Source organism: Acomys minous (assembly GCF_964271855.1).
Source record: "Acomys minous genome assembly, chromosome: 2".
NCBI lineage: Eukaryota > Metazoa > Chordata > Mammalia > Rodentia > Muridae > Acomys > Acomys minous.
In genome coordinates this window covers 129,313,482-129,333,932 of record NC_140484.1, presented here as the reverse complement: position 1 = coordinate 129,333,932, position 20,451 = coordinate 129,313,482, and the positions used below count along the sequence as shown (strand labels likewise).

At 47.4% G+C, this 20,451-nt stretch overlaps 1 protein-coding gene across 12 annotated transcripts in view; it reads right to left on the bottom strand.

The window, feature by feature from the left end:
• Positions 1-20,451, bottom strand: part of TENM4 (teneurin transmembrane protein 4) — a 720,654-nt gene that overhangs the window by 29,989 nt on the left and 670,214 nt on the right. For all 12 annotated transcript variants that reach the window (XM_084773614.1, XM_084773618.1, XM_084773619.1 and 9 more), the window contains 3 exons: positions 17,039-17,271; positions 12,698-12,852; positions 6,211-7,088 (listed from right to left, as the gene is read on the bottom strand). In XM_084773614.1, the coding sequence (XP_084629740.1) occupies positions 6,211-7,088; positions 12,698-12,852; positions 17,039-17,271 (1,266 nt within the window). The remainder of the gene's footprint in view (positions 1-6,210; positions 7,089-12,697; positions 12,853-17,038; positions 17,272-20,451) is intronic.

The window sequence follows — 20,451 nt, the reverse complement described above, 5'->3', positions numbered from 1 at the left end:
AAGAGATTCCTTATCTGTGTAGCCCTGTTCGTTTTCTAGCATTTCCATTTGATTCTCTTTCTTCCACATCTCTGCTGAACTCATCCATCTGATCTTGCCCACTGCTCACCTTTTCCATTGGAGCTGTTAATATAATTAACAGTTATTTTAAATGGCCTGAAAGGTGTTTTCAACATCCGTGCCATATCTGGATGCGAGTCCCATGACTACCCTTTTTGCTTTTTCTTGCCCCTTTGCATGGCCAGTTGGAAAATGTGACATCTTGCGTAGCACAGCGGAGACTGAGGTGACGTGAGTTTCCTCCTGCGAGGTCTTTAGTGAGGGTGTGTGAGGTAATGGCTTTAGGATTAGGGCTGGCTTTGAGGCTCACTGTTTTTATGGCCAACCTTGGTATACCACAGACATTGCATTCTTCTAGCAATAATTTGATTTAGAAACTGCTTTGCCAGAGCTGTTACTTACTTATTTTTTTCTCTCTGCCTCCAAGTCACTCTACCCTCAGGTTTAGGTTCTTGCTCTGTCCTGTCTTAGAGGGATGCCCTTACACATGCTGGCCCACTCCTTACCTCTTTTTATACTGTATTCTGCCTCTTGCTTTCACTTTAAGATTTTAGGCAGTTGTGGGTGATGGAGGGGGAGCATCCTCTATCATTCTGACAGGGCTTTGTGGGAGGTACCCATGGGACTGTGGTCTGGTCAGTGGCCCTGGCCTTTCTTAGGAAGCAGCTCTGGGCTAAAGACCTATCGCTGCTCCTCTCAGCAGCAGTGATGCTCTCCTCTCTGTCTCTTTGAGTGGATTTTCACCAGTGTCTAAAGAGAGTGCACAGTTGCCATTTTCTTTTGCTCCTAGGAGGAGACAGGGTGACAAAGAAGTGGGTGGGACAGGCATCTGCGATGCCCCTCTACTGTGTCAATTGTGTGAGATACTTCCCCTACTCCCACTTTCTCTATGTGTGTGTGTGTGTGTGTGTGTGTGTGTGTGTGTGTGTGTGTGTGTGTGTGTGTGAACTCCTGACATGATTTGTAAAGGGTGGGGTGGATCATAAAGAGAACATGAAACCGCCCCCCCTAATTCTGCAGCCTCAGCTTCTAGGGTCTGGCTATGTGTACCCAGGTAAGCTGGAGCTTAAATGTGGTCCTTTTCTGCAGGTGCAGTTTACTCCTTGGATTTGGGCTAGCTGCTTGCCTTGTGGCCTTCGAGAAGGAATTAAAGGAAAACGCATGAATTTGTCTCTAGCGGGGCTTATTTTCATTGTAAAGTTGGGGACGATGCTCTCTGTAGCTCTCATATCTCTCAAGCACAGACTGACAGCCAAGTATTTTATTTGAACTGTGTGAATTGAATTCTACGTCCTGCCAGGTACATTGATGAAGCTGGAGCCAGGATCTAAATCTAGTATTCTCACTGCAGCGTGTGTGTGTGTGTGTGTGTGTGTGTGTGTGTGTGTGTGTGTTTCATTATCTCCCTTCCCTCTTGAATCTACATTTCATTCATAAAATATTTACTGAGCACCTATGAAGTGGCAAGCCCTAAATCTGAAGCAGAAATACATTTTTATTTAGTCATTTATTTATTTTAGAGGCAGGGTTTCTCTGTGTTATCTTGGCTGTCCCGGACTCACTTTGTAGACCAGCCTGGCCTCGAACTCGGAGATCTGCCTGCCTCTGCCTCCCGAGTGCTAGAATTAAAAGCGTATGCCACCACGCCCAGCTTCAAGTTAGCATAATTATAACAGGAGCTGTCACGGGCACTGTGGGGGAGCTAAAGCCACGTCCCCTTAAGCAACACAGGGAAGCTTGTTGCTCCCTCCCTCCCAGGAAGTCACCTTTGGAACTAGCCTCATTCTGTCCACTTCCTTCCTCCCTGGCTTTTCCTTTTGAGACAGGGTCTCGCTATGTAGCACAGGTTGCCTTGCAACACACGCTGCATGTAGACCAGGCTGCCTCAGCTTCAAGAGTCCTGGGGTTACAGGTATATACAAGCACATCTGGCTTTATCAAGCCTTTTTTTTTTTTTTTTTTTTGCCACTAAGTTTTGTGTGACCTGGAGCTGAGTCTGAAATCAATGGTGCCCCCTGCGTAGAGCCAAGGGCCGCATCGCAGTCTTCTAGAAGGGTTTTCCAAACAGATGGGGAGGGGGGAGGCTTGAGTAACTGTGACTCTTTTACAACTGCAGACACTCTAAGACACGTTTCTCTGAAGTATATGCTGTTTACATTATATGTTTTATTTATCACATTAAGAGAATTGATAAAACAAACTTAAAGCTTGTTTCGGTAATAGCTCATGCCACAGGCATTCCCAGGGTTTTATAGGTCTGAACATCAAGTTTGTATCCACTAAGCTGCCTCGTGATGCTAAAGGGAGACACAATACTTCAGCAAATGGTTCCTTGGCAAAACTTCGTATAATTTTTTTGGTTAAAAATGTTGTAGTGATTTCTAGGTAGCTTCATCCTTTATGAAATAATTTCACTTTCAGAATATGTGTGTGTGTGTGTGTGTGTGTGTGTGTAATTTTAGCCAGAGACTTAGAAAGAGGTGTACCGAGACAGACAGAAAAGAGACACACACACACACATAGGCACACAGACACACATGTGCACACACACATAGACACACACACACACACACACACACACACACACACACACACACACACACACACACACACAGGGAGGGGAGCCAGAAGAGGCCAGAGACTAAGAGGGAAACATAGAAAGACAGAGAGAAACAAATGGAAGCAGAGAGACAGAGAGATACTCAGAAAGAAGGACAGAAGGGACCAGGCACAAGAGCAAGGGGAAATAAAACTAGAGAGTGAGAAAGCAGACACTCAGAGAAGAGGATAGAGTCCCAGAGAGACAGCAAGCAGGACAGAGACTCACCCAGAGGAAGTGGGGCTCTAGAGAGTCAGGGAGAAACAAGACAGAGACGGAGAGAAGGCAGGTATCAAGTCTTTAGATGCTCAGAATGCCCCAGAATGATCCTTAGTTCTGAATCCTTAGTTCAGGCTGCTTGAAAGCCCCCCAGCCTGCCCTCAGTTCCATGGCTACGGTCTCCTGAGCATTGGTGTCTTACACTCTCACTTTGTTTCCAGCCTCAGCTGGAGCACTTTGCTGGAGCCCGCAGTGCACCCCATTTCCAGTACTCCCAGGACATGACTGTTTTCCTGGTTTGTGCCTTGAACTCTCAGACATGACATTTGGTTCTACTCTTCCTGCCTGCCTGACTTCTGATTCCCACCTCTATTACAACATTTTTTTCCCCTCTGTAGCATTCACTGCTTTCCTTGCGTGCTGCTCCTGTAATTACTGTCACTGTCACTGTGTTGTTGGAAACAGCAACAGCAGCTATCACTGAATTTCCCATACCGTATCGCATTGAAATTCCAGGCTTCAGACCACCCCTAGAAACACAACACTGATTTGATCCCTGCCATACAGGTAAGTCAGGAAGCACACAGAGAACGTGGCCAGTGCAGCAGGAGAGCGGGGACTTGCGCTTTCACTATACCAACTGCACCACTTGAAGCTCGCTGGGACTTTTCTCTGAGCCTCAGTGGACTCATAGGTAGAAAGGGTATGCAGATGGTAACTCTTACGGACTGGGGAGACCCTTGGCAACTTATTTTTGTGTCAGGCCCAGGGGCTTGCAAACCCTAGGGGCTGTTATAGCTATTGAAGAGTCTGGCACTCAGTAGGATCTCAAAAAGAAAAAAAAAAGTTTCCTTTTAATGTTAGGTATCCTACCTTCTACTTTTGGTTTGTGCCAAGGATCAGTGTTTCTCTGTGCTCTGTTATAAAGTGAATTTAAAAAAAATTAAATGCTATTTAAAAAATGAAATTGTAACAGTTTCTTTTTCCTAAAACATTAACTATTGGTACTGAGGGGATAGCCAAATTGGTCAAGTGTTTACCTTGCAAATATGAGGACCTAAATTCAGCCCCCAGAAGTCACATCAAAGTGCCGGGCCCCCAGGGCCTGGGAGCGAGTGCACAATCCAGCACTGGGGAGGTGGAGACAGCCAGTTCCCCTGCTGCCCAGCTAGTCTAGCTTAATTTCTGAGCCACAAACCAATGAAAGACCTTGTCCCTTTTTTTGTTTTTGTTTTTTTGAAGATTTATTTATTAGCTATATAGTGTTCTGTCTGCGTGTATGCCTGCAGGCCAGAAAAAGGCACCAGATCTCATTATAGATGGTTGTGAGCCACCATGTGGTTGCTGGGAATTGAACTTAGGACCTTTAGAAGAGCAGCCAGTGCTCTTAACCTCTTAGACATCTCTCCAGCCCTGGGAGACCTTGTTGTAAAGGAGGTGGAAGGCATCCTGAGGGTGCCTGGGTTGTTCTTTGGCCTCCAAACACTTGTACCTGAACATACCAATGCATCCAAGCAAAGCCGTGGACTCACATATCCGCATAATAGTTAAACTGCCATCAACTGTGGCTGTGATTTACATGGAGGACACAGTGGGAGGGCTCCTTTTTGGTGTAGGTATAGGAAAGGATTTTTAGTTTTCAGGGATGCTGGGAGTGACAGTGGCACTGATGCGTTAGCATTCAGCTTGGGATTTGAGGGAGTGACCTTGCGAACTAATTGCGTGAACAGATTTGCTCTGACAAAGAAACCCCTGTATTGGCTAAATAATGTATAAGAAATTTCCACCAGGCAATGGGGAAAATTGAATTATTTAGTATATTTCCATTTCAAAGAGTTAATCAAGATAATTGCTATTTTCCTGGATCTTTGTCTTTTTGTTGCAATTAACAAGGCCCCTGTTTGGGGAAAAGAATTTAACTAGTGAACTTTGTACATGGGGCTGTGGCATTTTTTTTTAAGTGTAAATTATATTTTAAAAAATCAATTATAGCCCTCTCCCCCATCACCAGGTTCTAGGGCTGTGAGAAACTGATGCTTATCTAGTTTGAGGAAACCTTGTTGCTCAAGGGCTCAAATGCATTTAGTATTTGCAAACGCAGGGGGAGGTTCGGGAGGGAGGTGACACGCCAACTCAGAGCTAAAACTCTGGCCCCAGACAAACTTCCTTAGATCTTCTGTTTCCCTGCAGTGTTCTCACAACATTACAACCTGCAAGTGGGCCTCTCTCAGCCTCAGTTTGTGTTTCTGTAAAAGGAAAATGTCCCCATCACCCCCTCCACTGTGAGGATTAGCTCAGTGACTCAGTTTCTAGCACAAAGCTGATGTTCGACAAGACTAAGTGCTTTGCCGCCTCTTGCAGCCTGTCTAATGCTGACACACTCAGCAGGCTCGGTTGTCTGGAACATGACAAAAGAGAGAAGCTTAGAGAAAGTCTATGTCAAAAAAGAGATGTTACAAGGCCCATTCATTAAAACAGCACCTCCGTCTTCTATACATATGTGAGGTGAATAATATGTGGCAGATTGTAATGAACTGAACTTCCATCTCTCTGGCTACCCTGCTTTGAGATGCGTACCTTGCATGACAAGTAGGAAGTGGACACTGCATTACACCTGAAACCAGAGAGTGCCATGGCAGCACTGTGATGAGGAGGGAGGGGCCAAACCACCTTTCCCCCCCTCCCCCAGATACAGAAGCCAAAAAACATTTTGTTCATTTAGGGGTGAAGGGTTCTGTGTCCTCACTTCTGGAAGTTATTTCTGTAGCACAGCATGGTATACACCTGTTATCATTGTTTAATGAACTCTACTTATTAAAAGAAAGGCCAGTTGATGTTTATATCATGTGTTTGAGAAGGGAGACATGTAATGAATGTTTTAAGTTCATCCGAAATTTTAAAAAAAGGAACTTCAATTATGTAGACAATTTATCCATGTGAAGTGGTTCCTTCTATTCTCACCTTGCTGTTTATGTGAAGATAACATTTTAAGTATTTTTGGCTGACCTGAGTTGGTAATCTGAGTGGGTGTCTACTGTATCCATTTTACAGGTGTGGAAACTGAGACCTAGAGAGGTTAAATCCATGGTAGAGCTGGGATTGAGGCTCCACACCTGTGGGTTCAAAGTTCATGCACCTTACCCCACTACACCATTTCCCTCTTAGGAGAAATATTTTAGAATACGAACATGCAGAACCTATCACTGGTAATGGTTTTCACCCCTAATCCTGAATTAAAATGAAGTACAGAAAAAAAAATTACACTCCATCAGTTCATTCATTGTCAGTCTTACAATGCATCTCATAGAACACAGCCATGTCTTGATACTTACTCGTAGAACGTTGTCCATCCATTTTCATTGCTTTTGGTTGCCAAAAGGCCGGAGTTGCCATGGTACGTCATCATAGCCAGCTCATGTCCTTGTGTGGTCACACTTCTGAGTGCACTGTTGGTGCCCATGGTTACCCAGTATACCTGGCCATCTGGGACCACCAGCCAGAGGGGCATCCCAGTAGAATCTCGGCGGACGTTCACCATGTTGCCATTGTTGTCTGTGATGTGTGTGATGTCGCCGTCCCCCGTGTAAGTGAAGTTGTACAGGTAGTCTCCTGTGGGCAGGCTCTGGGTGTACAGATGCTTGCCACTGGTATCAAAGAGGTACAGCTCCTGGTCGATGGGGGAAGACAGCTCATACATGTTCTGCGTGTTGAGGAAAGGCTTGTTCTTCCGGATAAATCGAATTCGGATGTTTCCGAGGTCGGCCACGTAGAGCTCTCCGTCAGCACACACAGCCAAGGAAGATGGAGTATTCAGCTTTGCATCCTTGGCATAACCATCATCTCCAGAGAAGCAGTCACAGTTGGCATCGTTTTTACAGTCACAGCCACTAGGGGCACCAGCAACCAGTGAGATCTCACCACTTGTAGTGACCTGCCTGATGCGGTTGATCTTTTTCTCGTCGGTCTCAGCGATATACAGGACTCCATTGTGTGAAACGGCCAAAGCAGTGGCTGACTCCAGGGTTGCGTGGATGGCCACCTTGCTCAGCAGGAAGTGGTCGATGCCGGGAACCTGGCAGTGCATGGGCCTCCCAGCGACAATGCGGACCTGGTGGTTTTCAGAGATTTGCAGGACCACGTTGTTGTCAAGGACATAGAGAGAGTTATCCATTGGGTTGATGGCTAAATCTGTGGGCCACTCCAGGCGAACCTGACAGTGGAGACACCAACAATCAAATGATGCCAAGATGCCCACCACTAGTCATCCCTAAACTCCCAATAACCCATCATCATGTCCAAAGAGCCTTTACATACAGTTTGACCCAGCCTGACAGAAACTGAAAGGGGGGAATCATAGTCTTGGAGACAGGCTTGGGTTTCGAACCTAGACCTATCGCTTAGGACCTTGGGCAAGTTGCTTTGCTTTTCTGAGCTTCAATATTCATATTGGGAAATTAGAGATGAGAGCTGTACATCCTGACACACAGCTAAGTAACCAAACAGAACCAACTCGGATGCCCAACAGCTGAGAACTGGCTAAATAATTAAAACACATTTACTTTACTTGCAAATTAGAATACTGTGACTAACCATTTAGCATGATGCTCCAGGTTGGTGGTGCCCAACCTTCCTAGCACTGTGACCCTTTAATACAATTCTTCATGTGGTGGTGACCCCTCCCCCCCCCCCGACATAAGATTATTTTTGTTGCTGCTTCACAACTGTAATTTTGCTACTGTTATAGATTATAATGTAAATATCTGATATGCCACCTTCCTGAGGGGCTCGACCCACAGGTTGAGAACCGTTGCTCTGAGTGGCTATGTGATGACGTCGGGGAAGTGTTTGCTAAGTAGGAACAACTGGCTACAGACCTGCAGGAGTAGAGTGATACCAGCTAAGGAAAATATATAAGTTGGTTTATGGACAAAGAGGAGATTAAAAGCTTGAAGGAAATATACCAAAATGATAACCATTCTAGGATCAAGGATGATGTTAATATTATTACTTTTAAAAATAATTGTTACAATGTACATATAGTTATTAGTGAATGTAAAACAAAACAAAACAAAGCTGGGTGGTGGTGCTGGCACAGGCCTTTAATCTTAGCATTTAGGAGGCAGACGCAGGCAGATCTCTGAGTTCAAGGCCAGCCTGGTCTACAGAGCAAGTTCCAGAACAGCCACGAGAAATTCTGTCCCAAAAAACAAAACAAAACATAACAACCAAAAACAAACAACAACAAAAAACCCCAACCCAGTTTATGAGGTTGGCTCTCTCTGTTTCTTTAGCTTAGAGCCATTCCCAGGATAGGCCAAATCAGTCAGTGCTCAGCTCCTGTGTGCTAACAGCCTGCTGTTCCTCACCCAGCCCCAGCCCCTGTCTAATCTGCAGAGCAGAGGAGCTTGCAGAGCTACAGCTAGGCTGCTGCGTACACTCCCCGGGCCCTCTGGGGGCATGGTCCTGCCAGCTTTCGGCTACATCAAGAACACAGTTTGCTCTAAAGTGACAGGAGAATTTTCAATTTCCTAAAACCCATTTCTTGTCAACACTGGCCACTAAATATTTTATGCCCTCTGGTCCTGTGGCACCTTGGGGACTTACTCACAGAGACCTTTCTGCCTGTCATTATGATGAAAAGACGGCGTCCTGATGAGTGGGTGGGTGGAAAGAAGCAGAGAGGGAGAGAAGGGAAAAGCAGAAATGAACGGGAGAGCATTTTAGCATGTTTTACATGTTGCTTTATGCTGCTGTGTGCCTGGGAAAGAAAGTACTTCTTCTAGATTCAGTGTATCAGGTTTTACATTGAGGTATTTGATCCACTTGGACTTTAGTTTTGCGCAGAGTGATAAATATGGATCTCTTTGCATTTTTCTACCTGCAGACATCCAGTTAGATCAGCACTGTTTGCTAAAGATGCTACCTATCTTTTTTCCATTGTATGGTTTTGTCTTCTTTGTCAAAAATCAAGTGTCAATTGGTGTGTGGATTTATTTCTGGGTCTTTGATTCTATTGCATTGATTGATCTGTATGTTTTTATGCCAATACCATGAGGACTATTATTTTTTTTTTTTACTGTTGCTCCAGAGGAGGGAGGGGGACACTAATCCACCCACAAAACCTTTAACCCAAAATGTTGTCCTGTTTACAAGATGTGCAGGGATTAAAAAATGGAGCAATGGACTGAGGGAATGGCTAACCAATGACTGGCCCAACTTGAGACCCACCGCATGGGAGAGAGCCATCCCAGACAGTAGTAATGATACTCTCTCTGCTCTGCTTGCAGATAGAGGCCTAGCATAGCTGTTTTCCGAGAGGCTTCATCCAGCAGCTGATGGAAGAAAAAGATGAAGAGACCCACTGCCAAACATTAGGCTGAGCTCAGGGAGTCTTGTAGAAAAGTAGGAGGAAGAATTGAGGCATCTGGAGGGGGTCAAGGACACCACAAGAAGACCTATAGAGTAAACTAACCTGCGCCCATGGGGGCTCACAGAGACTGAACCACCAACCAAAGGGCACGCATGGGCTGGACATAGGTCCCCTACACATATGTGGCAGATGTGTGACTTGGTCATCATGTGGGTCCGCTAACAATTGGAGTAGTGGCTGCCTCTGACTCTATTGCCTGCCTTTGGAAGGCTTTCCTCTAGCTGGGCTGCCATGTCTGGCCTCAGTGGTAGAGGATGTGCTTAGTTGTGCTGTGACTTGATGTGTCAGAGTGGGTTGGTACCTATGGGGGGGGCCTCCCCTTTTCTGGGAAGAAGGGGAGGGGCAATGGGGGTGGGTATGAGGGCAGGACTGGGAGGAGAGGAGGGAGGCGGCTGCAATCAGGATGTAAAGTAAATAAATTCATTAATTAGTGGGAAAAGAACGAAAGCCACCGCTCTCAGCTGCTCTAGGGTCTGACACATGCCTTGCCTGGCGTCTCTGCACCAGACCTCATGCGTAAAGCTTTCTGGTTTCTCCTCCTGTTAATGATAATCCCACTGTAGCTTCGGTTCCCCTCACCAAAATGTCAGAGCTGGACCTTAAGAACTTCTGTGGTCCTTGAGCTCCTGCGTTCAAGGGATATGCTGTGGGGGAGGCGCCCTTTCCCAGTTGTCCTGAGCCTTCTGTAGCTCCATTAAGGTATTTTGAGCCACCTGCGTTGCCACAGAATGCTGATTGTGCACAGACGCATTGTCACAGGAGTAAATGACTGCATGTCTACAAATGGTACACTGAGCCGGAGGGATGGGGGCAGGGCACCTCACTTCCTGTTTGTTTCCACAGTCACTAACGGGTCAGGCCATCTTACTCAAGTTTCTTAGACACCGAGAGAGCTTCTTTCCCACATGTAAATCAGAGTAATCAACGTTATCCAGAGGAGTCGTAGCAAATGAGACAATATACAAGGAAACTCTTTGTAGATTTTCAGGGAACTAATTTTACATCCTATTACCAGCCGGGTGCTCTGTGCTAGGCGATTATGTTCTTGATTTCATTAGAGAGATTCATTTCCGCATCCTTGATGAAACCCAGTGCAGGGCTCAGTTTGTAAAGGGATTTCCTTCCACCCGGCCTCAGTTTCCTTCATTCTACCCCAGGGACTAAGGCGGCAAATGAATGAGAAAAGAGAGCTTGTCCTCAGCTCTGACCTCATCTCTAGCAGAATACCCAGCACATGCCAAGTTTTCACTTTGGCTCCAAAGTACAGATTGGAGGCCCTACCCGCTGAGCTGTGAGAACCAGCCTCCTGGGCTGAAAACTTCTGCTTGTCTTCTGCAATGTCTCTTTGGGGCTCGGTCTTTTGTCTTCTCCCAAATTCCACTGCTTATCCCCTTTGCAGGCTCTGGTGCCTTTCCTTCCTGATCCCCACAGGAAAGCCAACTAGCTGGGTGCTGTTAGTAGTGGGATCTGAACACAAATGCCACCTTCCCTATGTGTATGTAAAAATGTATGCCGCCTGTGTTAAGAGTTCAGTGGGAGGGGAAAAAAAATCCACTTCTTATATTCACACAAAGGCAGCAAGGACCAGGAGTAGAGATTTAACTCCATGACTTCTCAGTGTGTGGCTTTTGTGTTTTTCTCCCCCTCCACGTGGCGGCTGCCTTCCAAGGCTTTGGCATGAGTGCCTGGCAGTGCCTCTATCTAAACCTAAACAAATTTCCAGTGTGTGGATTGAAAGCGCTCGGCACCCCTGTGCTGGCTGGTCCAGGCCCCGTTTAGAGAAGCAAAAATACTTGTCTGCACATCCTTAGGTTTTGGCGGCTTCCTCCTGGGTAATTCTAGCTTGCTCACAGACTGGAAAGGGAAATTCTCGAGCCAGCAGGGTGAAGCCTGCCAAATTGCAGAGTCGGGCGGCGGAGAACAGATTCTACTCTGGAATGCATCATCCCAGAAGCTGGCACAGGAGGACACTGTACCAGCAATGGGCTGCAATGGGATGTGAACGCTAGGGCTGCTAACAGTGTGGTCATGGGGCTTGGAGGAAGGCTCTCAGAGATACGTGTTAGTACCAGAGGAAGTCGTGGGGAGTGAGGCTGGGGGGGAAAGGCTCCTGTTGGCCTCTGTCTATGCCCTAGGCGGGATGGATGCTCACCGACTGAACTCAGGCCAAGCCCTAATCCAGTACCTGGCAGTAAAGGACCTGGTCCTTGCCAAGTCATTATGGGATGCATTCAGGACACACTGGATAGCCAGTCACTGGGTCTCATTGGGTTCTCGCTGTCTACCTGCTGAAGCCCAGGTCCCTTGGCATAGTGTGAGGCCCTTTCTTCACTGGTTCTAAACCACACTTCCTATCTTAACCCCCTCCAAAGTGTGGTGCCCTCTGCTTTGGCATTTAACCTTCCAGTGTTCTTTGAGACAGGGTCTCATGCATCTCAGGCAGGCTTTGAACTTATAATGTAGCTAAGAATGACTCTTGAACTTTGATTCTCCATCCTCCACTTCTCAGAAGTGGGATTGCAGGAGTGTGCCACCGCATCCAATTTATACGGGGCTGGGAATTGAACTCGGGGCCTTGTGAATGCCAAGCAAGCATTCTATCAATGGAGCTGCAACCCCAGGCTCCTAGTGTTCTTTGGCCACACCAGGCTTACTGACACCTTTGCATCTTTGCACATAGGACTGCAACCCAAAGTCCAAACCTATGCCTCCTCCTTACTGAGAGTGGATGCTTTTTATTTGTTACCTCTCAAGTGGTGAGCAGTGTTGATGCCAGGTACTGCTGCATGTATTCTCAAGGTAATCTAGCTATGCTGATGACGGCCACTTCATCGTATAGTTAGGAGAAAGGAAAGATTTCACAAGCCCATCTGTGCGCCTAGGCTCAGGGTAGCTATGCATCTACTGAGTGGTACAGCCACAGGTCAAACAACTATTCAAAACATATGGGCTGTGCTCTGACCGTGTACCGGGCTCTTTGGTTAAAGCAGAGGAGATGACAGCTATAATCAATGTGTCCATACAGCTTACGTTTTAGAAAGTAGACAAATGTGTGTGTGTGTGTGTGTGTGTGTGTGTGTGTGTGTGTGTGTGTGTATGTGTTGTCAAAGAGAAAGTTCAGAGCTAAGAATTTAAATCCACGCCAGTCTGCTGGCCCTAGGAAGATGTTTTTTCCACCAATCTCTGAGTCTCCACTCCAGCCACACAACTTGTTATACATAACGGTGAACACTCAGGTCAGTTTCTTCCTCATCTTCCCCCTGAACCAAGTGGGCTCCATTCAAAGGCTTGAATAGTGCCAAGAGCAGTAGCCACCAGGCTGGCTGGGTGACAGAGGACGGGAAGAACAAACAGCCACACAGGGTTTCCGGCACTCAGTGTCTTCTCACCTGAGAAATATCCATGACAGAGTCACAGCTGAGGGGCCTGGCTGAGGTGAGGTCATTGGAGCCCAGCAAAGTGGAGATGATCCCGTTTTGATCGACGCGTCGGATCATGGTGCCGTCCACGAAGTAAATGAGCCCGAACTTGTCCACTGTAATCCCTGGGGTGGAGAAGGCCAAACAAGAATTCAGCATTGGAGAGGAGAAGGAGCCATATGATAGAAAGTTCAGGATTTGACATCTGCCCCCACCCAGCACTCTGTCCCACCGAGCTACATTCAAATCCCTCTACTTCTCATTTCTTATTTAACTCTTTGGTACTTGTTTTCATTTCTTAAAAAAACATCTAAAATGATTATTGTTTCCTTGAGACAGGTTCTCATTACAGCCCAGGCTGACCTCAAGTTCCGGATATAGAGAAGATGACCTTGAACTCTTGAGCTCCTACCTCTGCCTCCCGAGTGCTAAGCCTATACGTGTGCATGACCACGCCTGCCCGGTCTTATGCAGTGCTGGGGATTGAACCTAGGGCTCTGTGCATGTGGGGCAAGCACTCGGTCAACTGAGCTACATCCCCAGCCCCTCCCGTCCCCTTTTAGATGAACAAGGGGCAGGGAAGGTGCCAAGGCTTTGAGTGTTCCATGAACTGGGGCTACAAATCCACGTCCTAGACTTCAGGCTCGGTTTCTCACTTGGTGGCTCAGAATCTGGGTTTGGGAAGCACTGGAGGCAGAGGCGGGAAAGACCTTTCCCAGAGTCCCTGGGAATTATTCAAATTAACGCTCTCTCAAGCCCTACAAAGACAACAAGAATGCATTTCCTTTTTAGTAACAATGTCTCTTTTCTTCCAAGACAATCATACGTTAAGTTTACCAACCCTCTTTATTTCAGTTCCACTGGGTACTATGAACTCACAGACTAAAAAGCATCCTATGGGTTTGGGTAGAGAACGGGTTTGTTGACCTGAGGAAGGCATACCGAAGATGAGAGTCCAGGCTGTCCTTCAGCATTCCCACCCCTTCCCACCCCCTCCCCCTTGCACTCGCTAGACTGTTCATCCTGACAACATTCTCCACAGGGCTGTGGGACTAAGTCACTGGACCTCTTGGCATTTGTTTGTAAGCCTGCATTTCTGCCCCAGGCCTGAAGACTTAGGAGGAGCTCGTGGCACCCCCAGGTGGCTGCTTGAGAGAACCTCCCATGAAGCCTGTGCTTCTCAAGGGCGCCATGGCAGTACAAAACAAAGTCAGGTCACTCGGGAGGTCATTCCTCCCGGCCAGGGACTCTTCAGAATCACCTGGAGAGCTCTGGCTTGGCCTCACTTCTGGCGATGCCACCCAGGAGATGGAAGGGCCTAGGACTGATGTGTGTTTTCAGAATTTCCAGGTGGTATCTGCTACCAACAAAGGGTGACAGGTTTTGAAATGGAGGCACAGGACTGAGTCAGAACTTCATGGGGTACCAAGGGAAGTGACGGACCCAGAAGGGAGGCAGTGACATAAAGGGTAATCTGGTCACTTGATATGCTCCATTTTCTTCTGGCCAGGCAATGGGGGGAAGGGTTAAAAGAGGCATGGGAAGGGGGCATGCCTGAGCCAGGAGGCTCCCGGCTGAGTTCCTTCACCCGTGACTCTTAGTCTCCTCACTGCTGTACAGTACAGAATGACAGCTTCTGAGTGGGAAGGCAGGGGGAGAGCTCAGTTAGTAAAGTGAGGAATCGACTTCCAGTCCCTGAACCCACGCAGAAGAAGCTAAGTGTGGAAGTGCTGTTATAATCCTGGCACAGGGAGGTGGAGACAGGTGGATCTGAGGCTCACTGAATTCTAGGTCAAAGAGAGGCCTTGTTTCAAAAAAAAAAAAAAAAAAAAAAAAAAAGAAAGAAAGAAAGAAAAAAGAAATGATACCTGTCTCTGGCCTCCTACACATGATTGTACACACAGCCTCATACAAATCTCATACATGATTGTGTACTCTTGACATGTGCATATGCACCCTCACAAACACACAGACACACAGACACACACACACACACACAGACACACACACACACACACACACACACACACGGTGGTGGTGGTGGAGAAAAAGCTGACTTGGAATTTTTAGCCCCCAGTACTCATTTGTGGCCTTTGTGACTGTGAGACAGCAGCCAATTCTGTGTGGCTGTGGCTGTGGCTTCCAAGGCCTGGGTGGCTTCTCAGGTCCTTGTGTCTCTTCCAGGCCTCAGGGGACCTCTGAGTGATGGCCTCACCAGAACACTCATTCCATCCCTCTTTCAAGGACTGGGAAGCGGGAAGAAGACTTCACACCAACGTGCAGGCAGCTTCAGGGCTGGGAGCCTTTGCTGTGGTCCTGCCTAGAATGTCAATTAATTTCCTTCCTTAAGCAGCAGGACATGAGTCTGCCTGTCTGCCTGGCTATGCCCTGTCTCTCCCTTCCATCTGCCAGGACTGATGAGCGCTCCATGAACAATTGGGTTTCTTGTTTACAAAGTTGGCTGCGCAGGCTAATAGAAGTGATCTGTCCCCTGATTAATTACTTCATTTTTTCTCCTTTTGTTGTGCTAAATAGATGGACATCTTTTCTCCTCCCTACTGCAAAGTGACTGCATATTGCAGCACCCTTGTCATTTCTATCTGGGTTAATTACAGGCTTTTGGGCAATGGTACTGCTACTCCATCTGTGTGGGTGAGGGAGGGGACCACAGGCAGGCAGAACAACGGAGAAATGCCAAGAGAGAAGAAAAAGCTCTCAGCAAGACACTGTTTTAATTTGAAGAGAGAGAGAGAGAGAGAGAGAGAGAGAGAGAGAGAGAGAGAGAGAGAGAGTAGGATGTTGCAGTTGACAGGGGCCTCGGGGAGCATTTAGCTTAACCTGCTTATTTACAAATTGGGAAACTGAGGTTCAAAAGGGGAGGTCTGAGAGCCTTCTAGAGGCAGAGAAAAAACCCAATGCAAGCCTGTGCGTGCTCTCCACTGCTCACTCAGTACTAAGGAGTCACAGTGAGCAGGGCGTTTAACCACTGATGCCACAGCATTTACCCTGCACAGTTATCACCTGACCATCCCATTAGTTAGGTAGATGGTCTGCCATGACCCCGCATGATTGTGCAATACACAATAATGATAAAAACAGGGCCCACCTCTGATGATGTTTATATGTACCCAGCTGGCTGCCCTAGACAGTTATATTCCTGACACTTAAACTGAAGTATGACTGCGTAGGATAGCCCTCTAACAGAGAGGAGGAAGATGAGGTTCAGAGAGGTTAAGCAACCTGTCCAACGCCACACAGTTACTAGGTAACAGAGCCTGAATTTGAAGACACATTTTCTCAGCAGTCTCTAGCTTTGACTTGAAACAAGGCCTTGCAGTCCGCCGGTCTTGAGCAATATAACCATCTCTAGCAGTTTCACAGGACAGCATGTGAACTCTGTCCATGCTGGCCCCCAGAACAATCTTAGGAGGCAGTCACAGGTGGCAGTATTACCTTCATTGTACTGAGTAGCCCCCCCTCCCCCCCGAGGCTTAGGGGCTGGAAGTCCCCGGCTGCAGGGCCTGCTACACAGTAACTGCCCTCCTGAAGGATGCCTGTTGGTAATGATGGCTTCTCTTCTGTCCGGCCTCCTCAGTCTCCAGGCACCGTGGGTCTCTCTTGGCTTAGAGCCCTCAATGCACAGCCCTTCCTCCTTGCACCTCAGAGCATGTGGCGCCTCGCTCCTATCAGAGTGCTGACTATGCAAGCTTCATTGGTTCTGCTACCGTGAGCTTCGCTATGCATGGGCGAAGCTCGGCGCGCGCTGTAAAAGCTTGATGAATGGGAAATTAGAGGCTCGTCTCTTTGAGTCTACCATAGATGCGAGGGAGACCCAGGACAATGGCTTCGTGTAGCAACACCTGAGAGAAGGCCTGCACGCCCAGCGGGAGGGCGCTGATCAAGGGCTGGGATGTTGGTTTGTTAGAATCCTACACAGCAGTAAGGAATGAGGAGCTGGGAGAGTATTTACTGTCAGGGAGAAGTCATTTGGCATTGTTTAGATAGAAGCAGCTTGCTAAAGGAGTGTGTGATGTTTCATCCTGTTTGACTGCAGTGACGAATGTGCACAAACACTCAGAAAAAAAGACAGGGGGAAAGACAGGTACTGTTAACCTGAGTTGTTTCAGACAGGTGGAATTATCACAATTCCTCTGTATACGCTGTCTGTCTGTCTATCTCAGACCTCTTGCTGATGATTGCCTATATCACACACACACACACACACACACACACACACACACACACACACACACACACACACAATTTCAATGCCAAACAAAATGGTATTGTTTTTAAAAAGCAAGGCCTTACCCCTGGGATTAGTGAGCGTAGCTTCCGTGGCTTTCCCACCATCTCCGCAGCGAGTGTCATCAAAGGGGAGGCACTGGTCACCAGTCCCCGCCACCACCTCGGAGTTTTTGACAAGGTCCTTCACCACTGTGGTGGACTTGACCTTGAAGACCCGCCGGCTGTTGGTGTCAGACAGGAAGACGGCCCCGCTCATGGGGTCTGTAGCCAGGTAGTACTTGTGTGCTGGGCTGTGACTGCAAGAGAGGCAGGGCCAGGGTGAACACTTTCTTCTCTCCATCACATGACTAGAGTTGGCACAGCACAACTATGGCCACACCACCCTGATCTCCTTTGGTGCTGGATCTCATTTGATATCGGAAACTAAGAAGGGTTGGGCCACTTAGTACTTGGATGGGGGTTACACAACATGAATCCTCAACCCATTTGAATCTAAGCAAAATGAGGGTGCTGTCCTAATTGGGGGTGACCTGAGAGCTTGGCCTAATGATCCTTCTAATTACTAATACACCAACCTCTTGCCTGGCCTGGGCACACGGCTCAGTCTGTAAAGTGCTGGCAAACACCAGGATTTGGGTTCAATATGCAGAACCCATGTTTTAAAACAACCCAGTCAGCCGTAGGGCTCTGTTCTTATAATCACAGTGTTTAGGAGGCAGAGACAGAATCCTGCGGTGCATGAGCTATGCTCTGTCATGAGCTCTAGACCACCAAGAAACTGACTCAAAACATAAAACAAAACAAACAAACAAAACCCGTATATGGTACTTGAGAAATAACACCCAAGGTTGTATGTACTCTAGTTTCTATATGCTGGTACACATATCTGATGCCTACCTGCACATACATGTGCCCTCTCCCATAATATACAAACATACAAATACATACACCAATTCCCTCCACTGGGCCTCTTGCTATATTGCCCATATCAAATGCTAAACATATGCTTTCTGTTTTTTCTCTTATGTGTATTAGTGTTTTGCCTACATGTATGCATGTATGCCAAGTATGTGCAGTGCCCACAGAGGCCAGGAAAGGATATCTCCATTTTCCTATCTTGGGTCTCCTGTGACAAGCTTTTCTCATAATCGTTTCAAGAACACACGTGTTGGACTAGAGAGGTGGCTCAACACTTGACTTTAAGCAACAACCCAAGGTTTAAAACAAGCCTTTCTCTCTAAGATTTTTTTTCACAGCAACTTCCAATTGCATCTTGGGACCAACAGATAAGACACTGGCTAGACTGGCCTGCTGTCAGTGTCCACCCCGTTTCCTGTTGCTCCTCATGATGGATTTATCAGGAGCCCAGGTGTCTCCCTCCTGCAGTCAGGCATAAATGAGATGCAGGATCAGTTTCTAATTTTCAGCAAACTCAAGGCAAAAGAAACAGAGCAGAGGACCAGTACCGATAGGGGTCTGTTTATGGAAGAAAGTCACAAAAACCTGGGCTCTGGGAACAGGAAAGAAGTCAGACCATGAAGAAACATGAAAAGGGCTATTTCCCCTAGCCAGAGGCTGGGGAAAGGGCCCAGGGCATGAAACCAGATCAGTCTGGATTCCAAGGTGAGCCTCAGTGCTTCTGTTGTGAATTGGGGGGTGTTAGTGCTTGCTTATGAATTGGGGACATTCACATGAAACCACCGCATGTGTCAAGCACGGAATGTGATGCCCGGCTCACGGGAGGTGCTCAGCAATCACGTCCGCTGCTGAGTTCGTGCTTGCCTTTGGAGTTGACTTCCAGCTAGGCGTCTCCTGCTAAGCCTGGATTCTAACTACTCAGGGGTCCTGAATACAACTTCTTCCAAGTCTAGAGCACACGGGTACCGGGCTTGCTACTGGGAGCCCACTGTGATGTCGATTTTCAGCCCCTGTGTGGTCTGATCATCCATGGGTCCCTCAAGCAGCATCTCAGTATCATATATTTATCAAGCATAGAGAGTAACCCATCCTGGTCCTTTGGAAAAACTTAATCTTACAAACTGGTGTTTATTATACATGACGCTTGAGTCTCTGTCTCTCTGTTTCTTTATCTCTCTGTCTCTCCCTCTCTCCCTGTCTCTGTCTGTGTGTGTTTGTGTTTAGGGCCATGGGGTCTTAGTCTGGCCCTGATTTCTCATGATTAGAAACATCCCTTGCTTTCGGTAATGTCCTCTGGGCCAGAGCCAGGTGTCCTGGCCCCAGGCCCCCTTACTGTTTTCTTTCTGAGTTCTACTGGTATGACATGCTATTCTCCAGTGTCCCCAACCTGCTATGCCGTTGCCTCCTAGTGAATGAGGGCAGGGTCCTCTTCCTGCAGCCCAGGTCTCCTTCAGAACATTTTTTTTTTCTAATTTGAACCCAAACCCCACCAGGCCATTTCAGTGTTTCAGCTTGCAAGGCCCTCCCATATTTCAGAGGAAGCACACATCTTCCAAGCCAGATGTGCCTCGGTCCCTTCCGCGCAGACATCCCACACCAGGGTCTCGCAGGAACACCAGGCCCCTCAATGCATTTGGCCCTGCCTGTATCCAGTCCTCTGCTCCATCCTTTCTCTTTGCCATTCATTCTGCAAGTGCCCACTCGGGGACCTTTCCTGGCAAACTTTCCCTGGCCATTTTGCCTCTGTGCCCTGGGGTTCATACTAACGTATGCCTCACTCTAATTACAAGGCCATGGCTGTTCATAAGCCTTTCATATCACCTTCTGCTACTTAAAAGAGAAAAAGCTAGATTTTTTTTTCTTATCCACTTTTGCATTTCCAACACTCCGCTTTCAGCCTCCAGCCCTTCAGAGCGGCTTGTCTTAAATAGATGACATGTTCAGTTTTAGTTTATTTAGGTGGTATTTGCATTAAAATCACTTAGCTTTTCTTTTACTTCTCACGGGGCTGGCGGTAATAACACAGACGTCCTGTTTATCTTGAAATGTCCCCCTGGGACTTAGAAGGTGGCACAGATTTAATCTTCCCAGACAACCCTGATCCTGGCTTAATAAAGCACAGTGACCTCAGCTCCTGCTCTGTTGGGCTGGAGTATCCTGGTCTCCCCAGCTTTCCCCATGACAGCCAGGAGGCAGGGGGACTATTTCATTTCGGTGTGCATCACTCATGATAAACTGGTGTTATCTACCTTGGCAGAAAGAGGACCCCTAGGGAGTATGGTGGAGGGCCCTGTCCACTTAGATTAGCTCCCTTGAGTTTCTGGCTCACAATGTCCTGCACTGCCCTGAAGAAGTGTCACTCATGCGAAACTTCTCAAATGGGTGACTGTCAGGAGAGGGTGGCCTTGGCAGGATTTTCCCAGATCCTGTAACAGTTATGGCTGCATCTTTTATGCTTGTATGGTGGTCGGCATGGAAGGAAACTGTTTGCTCTCAATGGAGGAGGTGAGTGCTTAACTGGGGCAAGTCAATGAAAGAGTTATGGCTCCTTCAGCTGT